The sequence below is a fragment of the Aotus nancymaae genome, unplaced genomic scaffold (genome assembly GCF_030222135.1).
Source record: "Aotus nancymaae isolate 86718 unplaced genomic scaffold, 86718_ANA_hifiasm-v0.15.2.pri h1tg000072l, whole genome shotgun sequence".
NCBI classification, from domain to species: Eukaryota; Metazoa; Chordata; class Mammalia; order Primates; family Aotidae; genus Aotus; species Aotus nancymaae.
In genome coordinates this window covers 3,715,625-3,724,349 of record NW_026988487.1, presented here as the reverse complement: position 1 = coordinate 3,724,349, position 8,725 = coordinate 3,715,625, and the positions used below count along the sequence as shown (strand labels likewise).

The window sequence follows — 8,725 nt, the reverse complement described above, 5'->3', positions numbered from 1 at the left end:
CTTGATCTTGGGCTTCTCAATTGCTGCTGGTACTTGTGTTCTTTTTGGCAGCTACCCGAACCTCAGACATCCAAGCACAAGGTGGCATTTGGTTTGGGGGGGTTCAGCCCCAAAACCCCCCATAGGGCCAGCCTGTTGTTTCCAAGAAAAAGGCTGCCAACAGATGACAGGCTTCACTTTCTCACAAGGCTGTGGGGCTCTAGCCTTAGAGAGTTAACAAAATCTTCCCCAAAGTCAATACCTAGTTCCTTGCTCTGCCTCTCTGCTTCCCTGGGCTGCATCTCTGCCTGTCTGGATCTGACCAATCCTTCAAAGCCCAACCTAAATGCCACCTTCTCCATGAAGCCTTTTCTGATTTCCCTCTTCTGTATAGGATCCTCCTCCCGACCATGCTGGGTTTGCACCCACTTTTCTTGGAATATATTCACTTTCCTGCTGTGATTGTCATTAAATAGTTGACCTTTTTGATTTTTTTTTTTTTTTGAGATGGAGTTTTGCTCTTGTTGCCCAGGCTGGAGAATGGCACGATCTCCACTCACCGCCAGCCCCGCCTCCTGGGTTCAAGCAATTCTCCTGCCTCAGCCTCCCAAGTAGCTGGGATAACAGGCATGTGCCACCATGCCCGGCTAATTTTTTTAATTTTTATTTTTAGTAGAGATGGGGTTTCTCCATGTTGGTCAGGCTGGTCCCGAACTCCCGACCTCAGGTAATCCACCTGCCTCGGCCTCCCAAAGTGCTGGGATTACAGGCGTAAGCCACTGTGCCCAGCTGATAGCTAACCTTTTTGAACCTCGTCACCTGTAAAACTGATATAATGTCTGCCGTACAAGTCTGTTGTGAAGGCTGAGCTAAAGCACAGTCTGAGGCACAAAGAATGTTCTTGCACCTGTCAGCCTGATGTTATCACATCACACACATAGCCCTACACATTCATGCACAGATTTCCTCTCTCTGTGTTCAGGCACTTGTCCTTTTACCTTGTATAATAATTATTTGCATGGACTATAGGCTCCTTTGTGGTAGGAAAAATAGGGTGTAGTGAAAAGAAACAGGATTTGGAATTAAAAAGTCTGCCCCTCAACCAATGGTGTGAACAAGTGACTTCTCCTCTCTGAGCTTTGGTCTCTTCCTTCCTAAGAGAGGGAGTACAATAAAATGTGCCTCACTGTGTCCTCATGTGCATTATCAAAATAAGATAATGGATGCTCAAGGATTTAGAGACTGCCAAATGCTAATGTGTGTCTTATCCAATTGCCCTTGTCTGTTTCCCAGAAGCCCAGCACAGTACCTTGCTGGGGATGGGTTGGGGCTTGCGCAGCAAGGATTTGTTAACTGATTAGTGGGCCATTGCATTTATTTCATTTGGTCTTCATAGTTTCCCTCTGAGACAAGCTTTTTTAGTTTAATTTTTTTTTTAGAGTAGGGGTCTTGCTATGTTGCCCAGACTGGTTTTGAACTCCTGGTCTCAAATAATCTTCATGTGTTTGGCCTCCCAAGTATTGAGATTACAGGTGTGTGCTACCCTGCCCTGCCCCTCTGAGATAAGCTTTAATGTCCCCATTTCAAAATGGGCAAACTGAGGTTTGGAATGGGTAAAGTGCTTCATTTATTCATTTATTCAACAGGTATCTGAATAAGCAGCTACCCTGCATCGATAGGTAGACTCTGGGCATACAAATATGATTGAGACAATAATCCCTGTCTTCACAGTCCAGAATGAAGGACAGACACATAAAGATAAGTATACTACAAGGTGGATTATGAATTGTAGATAATATTTATTGGGTACTTACAAAGTGCCAGTGAGTGCTGTAAGCTCCTGGTGTGTTTAACAGTCCTCCCCAACCTCTGTTAGCTACATTTCTCATAGGTTGATTCATAGATAAGACTGAAGCCTGGTGAATGTCTATGGTTTTATAAGTGGCAAGTGGCAGATCCAGGATGAATACCCAGTTGATGGGTATTAGTGCCAGAGGTCCCACTTGGCCATCAGGATCTACCGTCTGGGATGACAAGGTACCACATGGGGCCCTAAGAGGGAGGGCCCTAACTCAGTCTGGCATTCACAGTGTTGCCTGAAGAACTAAAGAATTAGCTAGGCAGGGAAGGTGAGTGAGGGAAGGCAGGGCCATCGCAGGGGAGGGCCAGACGTGGGAGCCACCTCCCGGAAATCTACACAGCATCCAGGCCAGACAGGGCCTGGAGCTTGTGAGGAAGCTGCGGAAGCAGGCAGGACGCAGCCTCAAAAGGAAAGTGGTTCGGATTCTAGAGGTAGCTGGAAGTTTGAAGGGTTTTACGCAGAGGAGAGACTTGGCCAGATTTTTAGAAAGACCGCCGGGGAGCTGGGTGAAAGTGGATGGAAGGACAGAGACAAGCGCTGAGGCAGTGAGTGGGGAAGAGAGAGGGGAAATTCAGGAAGTCGAGTTTTCCCGATGATGGTTATTCGAGGGTTAAGTAGAGGACAGGGAGCAATTTTAGAGGACACCTAGCTTCTGCTCCTAATCAGGGGGGCTGGGGTGATCTGATGAGGTCAGTTTTGGATGCCAACTCAGTCTTCTGGCACCTAGTCCGTGCCCTTTTGCCTCTGGCGCTGCAGCCATGACGCCCGCGGGTCACCGGGGAACTGAGCACACAGCCTCCAACCCCACCCCTCCGGCGGCGGCGACGTGCAGTGCACCACCCTGGACACCAGGGGACGTTCCCGCACAGGCTCGGGGCGCTCTGGCCCAGCCCATCTCAGTGGTCGCGGAAGGTGACGTGGACACGGAAGTGGTCGTCGTCGCGGCACCGGTGGGAGCCAGGCGCGGGGCTCGGAGTGCGGTCGTTGGGCGGACAGGCGGAGGCGGTCTCGCAGAGGCTGTCTCGCACCGGCGGCGACGGAGGGCTCAGGCGTTGTCGTTTGGGTGGGGGCCCGCTGAACTGACAAGCGGCATTTCAGCTCCTTTCCCCCGCCAGTCGGAACCCCGGAGCCGGGGCCCGCTCAGCCGGCATCACCATGACCAAGGCCGGTAGCAAGGGCGGGAACCTCCGCGACAAGCTAGACGGTAACGAACTGGACCTGAGCCTCAGCGACCTGAATGAAGTCCCGGTGAAGGAGCTGGTTAGTATCGTCCCGCGAGGCCTAAGCGCCCACCTTCGCCGGGCGCTGGCCCCTACGTGGGCCGCCTGCTTTCCCAAGCATCAGTTTCCTCTTCTTTAAAAAGAAGCGGGGTGGTGGGACTAAGTCCCCTGGGAGGCCGCGTCCAACCCAAGGTTCTTCCCGGGATGTACACGTGTCACTTTGGCGCAGTTCCAGAAGATAGGGAAGATCTGCTTCTCTGGCCCTAGGCTTTTTACAGGCCAAGAAGCTAATCTGTCACCTTGTGGGGGCTTTCACAGAGCCCAACTCATGCCCGACCCAGAGTAGGACCCCACAGAGCAGTTACTGGTTAGATTCGAGAATGAATGAGTGACTCGTTCCGAGAGAGTAGGCCTTCTGGTAGACCTGGGTGTGGCCCAGAACCTGGCTTTTCTAGAAAGCTGGCTGCCCGAGCCCTGAGGCTGCCTACCTCGAAGAAAGTGAACTCTCCCTGCTTGGCTGGTAAAGTCTCATCCCAATTCCGCTGAAACTGGCGGGAGTCCGCATCGCTCCCCTCCTACATCTTTCCCCTGTAAACTGAGGCTTAAGGCCCCAGGGAGATTAGGCATCTAGTTTTGTCAACGTGGAGCTGGTTCCCACATCCCTGCTTTTCCTACTCCCGCCAACGCCCTGCTAGCCTCTCTTTGGGTGACCCACACTTTGCTTTCTGCCGTTGATATATTACATTTGCCTTGGGCGCTGGGCCCAGTCTTTCTTCCACTGTGGACTGGTATTATGGTGGTTAGAACCGGGTTCCCAGCCCCTCCCAGCTCCATTGCTTAATAGCTAAGTGCCCTTGGCAAGCGAGTTAGCCTTTATACCTAGATCTCCTTATTTATACAATGGTGATAATAGTTTCTATCTCATGCTTATTGCGAGGTTAAATACCACTGTAATAAAAAATGCTTGGAACGTAGCAAATACTGATACTTGTAGCTGTTACTGTGTTGTTTTTCCCACTGTAGTATTCAGAACTTTTGTAGGTGGTCACACTTGACTCTTGGGACTTTGTGACAGAAAGTGCAGGTTGCCAGAGGACCCTTAAGTGAATATTTGCCTCCTTTTCTACCCCAGGAAGATACCCATCCTTATTTCACCCTGCCCTTGGCCTGCTCTCTGAAACCATTTACTCCAGGCGTCTGAACAGCGCAGCATTAACCTCAGGGAGAAAGTTTTGCTCAGCCTGTCCAGCCTGGACACCATGGGAAAATAAAGATGGGCTGTGAGGGCCTTGTTTTTTTAACTTCATTATTCACTACTTACTCGATCAATCATGATTCAGGGAACATTATGGGTATTGAGTACCTGCTCTGGGGAAGGCCCTGAACTGGGGAATATGGAAGTTGAGAAGCTTTATTAGACACATTCCCTGCCCTGAAACCTAATAAGAGGGACACTGGGTAATATTTATTTTTAAAATGCTAGGAATAATGTCTAAGAATCTAAATTTTGCTTTTCTTTCTTTCTTTCTTTTTCTTTCTTTTTGTTTTTCTTTGTCTTTCTTCTCTTTATTTTTTTTATTTTTGAGACAGGGTCTCAGTGTGTTGCCCAGGCTGGCCTCAAACTCCTGGGCTCAAACGATCCTTCTGTCTCAGCTTTCTGAGTAGCTGAGACTATGAAACTACAGGTGTGAGTCCCTCTGCCTCGCCTGAGGTTTCCTTTCTTGGATGTTCTACAGCCACATCCCTTCTCTTTGTATTCTTCCTTAGATCAGAGTTGACTGGCTCATTTTTCCTCTTATGCCCAGGAACGTTATTCTTTACTGCCGTTTTAAAAAGGCGTTTCCTAATTGTGGGAACTTTGTCTGGAAAATGCTTCATTAACAGATGTCACTGAATCGTTCCAGGTGTTGGTCTGACAGGTTTTTCTCATTCTCTTTTTCCTAGGCTGCCCTTCCAAAGGCCACCATCCTGGATCTGTCTTGTAATAAACTGACTACTCTACCGGTAAGATTGGCAAGCAGCCATGACTTCTTCTGGTATCTTGGATGCATCTCCTTCCTGTTTCGGGGGTGGATGGGGGGTGTGAGGGTGTCATCAGGCATAATTTCAGGATAGGCAGGCTATAGCTAAATCTGAGTGTGTAGGGGAGGCACAGTGAGGTGGAGTGGTTAGTCTCAGTGGGAACGGAATTGAGGTGGAGGCCTCACTCTTCCAAACAGTGGTAAAGTCAGACCACAGAAAACTAAAGTCAACAGGATGCTGAGTAACTTACTGGGCTCATCTTTTTTCTACATTATTTTATTCCTCCAAAAAATAGTTTACCTCCCTACTGCATAGAGGATGCTAGAGACCGTTTGGTAACTTGCTCTGCATTCCAGGGAGAAGGCTGTGAACAGCTTCCTTGTGCGTCTTTTGATGGGGAGCAAGAAAGAATGTGATCTTACGGGACTACCTTATCATTATTCTCCCAGAGGACTTGAATTACTCGAGATTTGCTCAGTCTGGCCAGCACATTCAATCGATGGGCAAATCCTTTTGATTCTTCTTGCACAGTGTCTGCTAGTTCTCCTTCTGCTTCACCTGTAGACAGTGGATTCATTCAGTCCCTCAGCCTCTCCTCTTAGCATTGCTCCTGCACGGTCAGGCCTCAGTGTGCCATTGTTACCTCTTCCACCCATCACGCTGGCCGTGCCACTCCTTGCTGTACTCCAGGGTAACTTTCTGTTTGGCCCTGGCTCTGGCTCAGGGATTAAGTTCAGAAGTTGGTAATGCCTTCATTGGATCATTAGTCCATTCACCTCTTAGTATTGTGCTAGGCCTTGCTCATTGTCTATAGTATCTTCCCACAGCTCATCAAAAACTGTTTCTAACAATCAAAAAACATCTGAGATCCCACTTCTTCCAGTGGAAGATCCCCATACTTCCAGGAAGTATTTTGTGTTGAATGAAAGAATATGTTGGGAGCTGTGGTTCATGTCTACAACCTCGGCAACTCTGGAGGCTGAGGTGGAGAATCACTTAGCTCAGGAGTTCGAGACCAGCAGGGCGGCAATTCCTTGCAGCCCCACTCCTTCTGTACACTTTGCCAGATGGTCATTCAGCCAAGTGCACTTTGCAGTCTGAGTTTGTTCTGTTGTCTGTACTGACCACTTGCATTTCACCCTGCATTGCAGATCCACTGGCATTTCCAAGTCCCTAGAGAGCATGAATAGTGCCTCATTAGCTGAGGTTGTACCATCAGTTTCAAATGGGTGCTTAGCAAAGGTTTAACATCAGGGGGATGTTTTGACCTGTGCTGAGAAAGAGCCAGGACATAGGTAGGATGGGCCCCAGCCAGTTCAGTTAGTCACAGAATGTCCATTGAGCACCTATGTTGAGTACTGTGCTAGGCGCTGCAAATAACAAGAATCAGACTGAGTACTCCAGGAGTGCCTAATCTTTTTAAGAAAATGGACAGGCACGCTGTTTGGACAGATCCTTTGAAAGGTGAGCATAGGGTGCTGTGGAAGGACAGAAGGGGTCCCACACAACTCCAGGAGCAGTGTGGAGGGTGGGCTGGAGCAGGAACTGAGGATGAAGGAATAGTGTTTTGTGCCTACTTTGTGCTAAACCTTTTCCATACTCTTCTTGGCAATTATCACCAGGAGTGGCGGGTGTTCTCTCCTATTTTCATTTGAGGAAGAACAGCTACTAACAGTAGAATCAGGATTTTTTCAGGGATACCTCCGACTTGAAGGCTTCCAGACTGTTAGACCAAAGTGTGTGAGCCCAGAGCTTAGATGAGGGTGTCCAATGTTGTGGCTTCCCTGGGCTACATGGGAAGAAGAAGCATTGTCTTGGGCCACACATAAAATACACTGATGAGCTGAAAAAAGAAAAAAAACATAATGTTTTAAGAAAGGTTATAAATTTGTGTTGGGCCACATTCAAAGCTGTCATGGCCCACGTGTTGGACAAGCTTAGCTTAGATGTTCTCTCTTTGGATCCTAGTCGGATTTCTGTGGCCTCACACACCTGGTGAAGCTAGACCTGAGTAAGAACAAGCTGCAGCAGCTGCCAGCAGACTTCGGCCGCCTAGTCAACCTCCAGCACCTGGATCTCCTCAACAACAGGCTGGTCACCTTGCCTGTCAGCTTTGCTCGGCTCAAGGTAACAGTTCATGAACCAGTGTTTCATGGCCAGGTGTGGCAGAGAACTCAGGGACTCTGGTGCACGGCCCTGAGAAAGGCTGACAGAAATACCTGCTTGCTGGTCCTGCCTCAGATGGCTCTTCCTTTAGGTGGAACACAGAGGGGCATTCTTCCTGCTCATTTTGTTCCACCCTGAGGGACTGTGTGTGTGAACTTGGACTTAATGAGCCTCTTTGCCCATTGCCCATCTCTCTAGAACCTGAAGTGGCTGGACCTGAAGGATAACCCCCTGGATCCTGTCCTGGCCAAGGTGGCAGGTGACTGCTTGGATGAGAAGCAGTGTAAGCAGTGTGCAAACAAGGTGAGCACAAAGCTCCTGGGGGCTCCTCACACTCTCCCCTGGGACTTCTCCTCTGCCTGTTTTTCCCTCCTAGGGCACCTGGAGCTTTGTGTGGAGTTAAGCACTCAGGTCCCAGTGAAATATGTCCACTATGATTCTGTCAAGCAGAGACTTTTGTTTCTGCATTTACTTTAATTTTTTTTGTTTTTTATTTGTTTTGAGACAGAGTTGTTCTGTTGCTCGGTTGGAGTGCAGTGGCACAATCCAACAGATATCGCCATGTTGGCTAGGCTGGTCTCGAACTCCCAACCTCAAATGATCCGTCTGCCTTGGCCTTCCAAAGTGCTGGGATTACAGGCGTGAGCCACGCCCAGCCTGCATTTACTTTACAAGTAGCAGAACAAGATTGCCTTCTGCTCTATTGTAGTACTTGCTCTCTCAAGAAGCCAGGACCTTGCATGATGCAACATGACACTGTGTGGACAGTTGTTTTGTTTGTTTGTTTAGTTTTTTTTTTTTAACCACATCATTGTACTCAGGACAGTTGTTTTAACAGTACCAGAGGGTTAGGGGCTGTGGCCTTTCTGAGGCACAGTCATAGGAATGTTGATCATAAAAGTGATAATAAAGGTGTTACAGCTGGAAGTTTATATCTGTAAGCAGACACATCCTGGGCAGACCTGGTATTGGGTTCCAGTTGAGTCATCTGACATAGGAGTGAGGAGCTGAAGGCAGCATGCAAGGCAGCCATTGTCTGTGGCCACTAACCGTGAAGGTGCCAGACCCTGCCTATTAAAAACACCATTATACCCATTTCTTAATAACTCTAGCTATAGACATTTTTTCCCTCCAGCTTTGGAACAGATTGCTGCTGCTTCAGCTGAGCACCAGATGAATGACTTGGCTATATTTAAGGTGCATATTGAACAAAAAAGACTTAACTTTAAGTACTAGAATTAATGTAAGTTACATGTGTGAATGATGAGTCTCTACTGTTTCAAGTAGAGAGTAAGATACTTCTTATCATTAGCTCAGGGCTTCTTATATAATCTCATCATCTGTATCATCTCTTGCTACAAGAAATAAATCACAAAGTTAACACAACCAAGTAGCTAAGGCAAGAGTTTTCCCTTAGATGAGAACAGTGTAAGTGAGCGATGAAATCCCCTTTTGAAAGCTGGGTGCTTGCTGGGCA

At 48.2% G+C, this 8,725-nt stretch overlaps 1 protein-coding gene across 1 annotated transcript in view; it reads left to right on the top strand.

The window, feature by feature from the left end:
* The first annotated feature begins 2,763 nt into the window (after nt 1-2,763).
* The window catches only part of LRRC59 (leucine rich repeat containing 59), a 15,937-nt gene continuing 9,975 nt past the window's right edge, over nt 2,764-8,725 (top strand). Inside the window, exons 1-4 of the mRNA XM_012463510.2 lie at nt 2,764-3,100; nt 5,005-5,064; nt 7,051-7,209; nt 7,447-7,551. Coding sequence (XP_012318933.1) covers nt 2,996-3,100; nt 5,005-5,064; nt 7,051-7,209; nt 7,447-7,551 — 429 coding nt within the window. The 5' untranslated portion in view covers nt 2,764-2,995. The remainder of the gene's footprint in view (nt 3,101-5,004; nt 5,065-7,050; nt 7,210-7,446; nt 7,552-8,725) is intronic.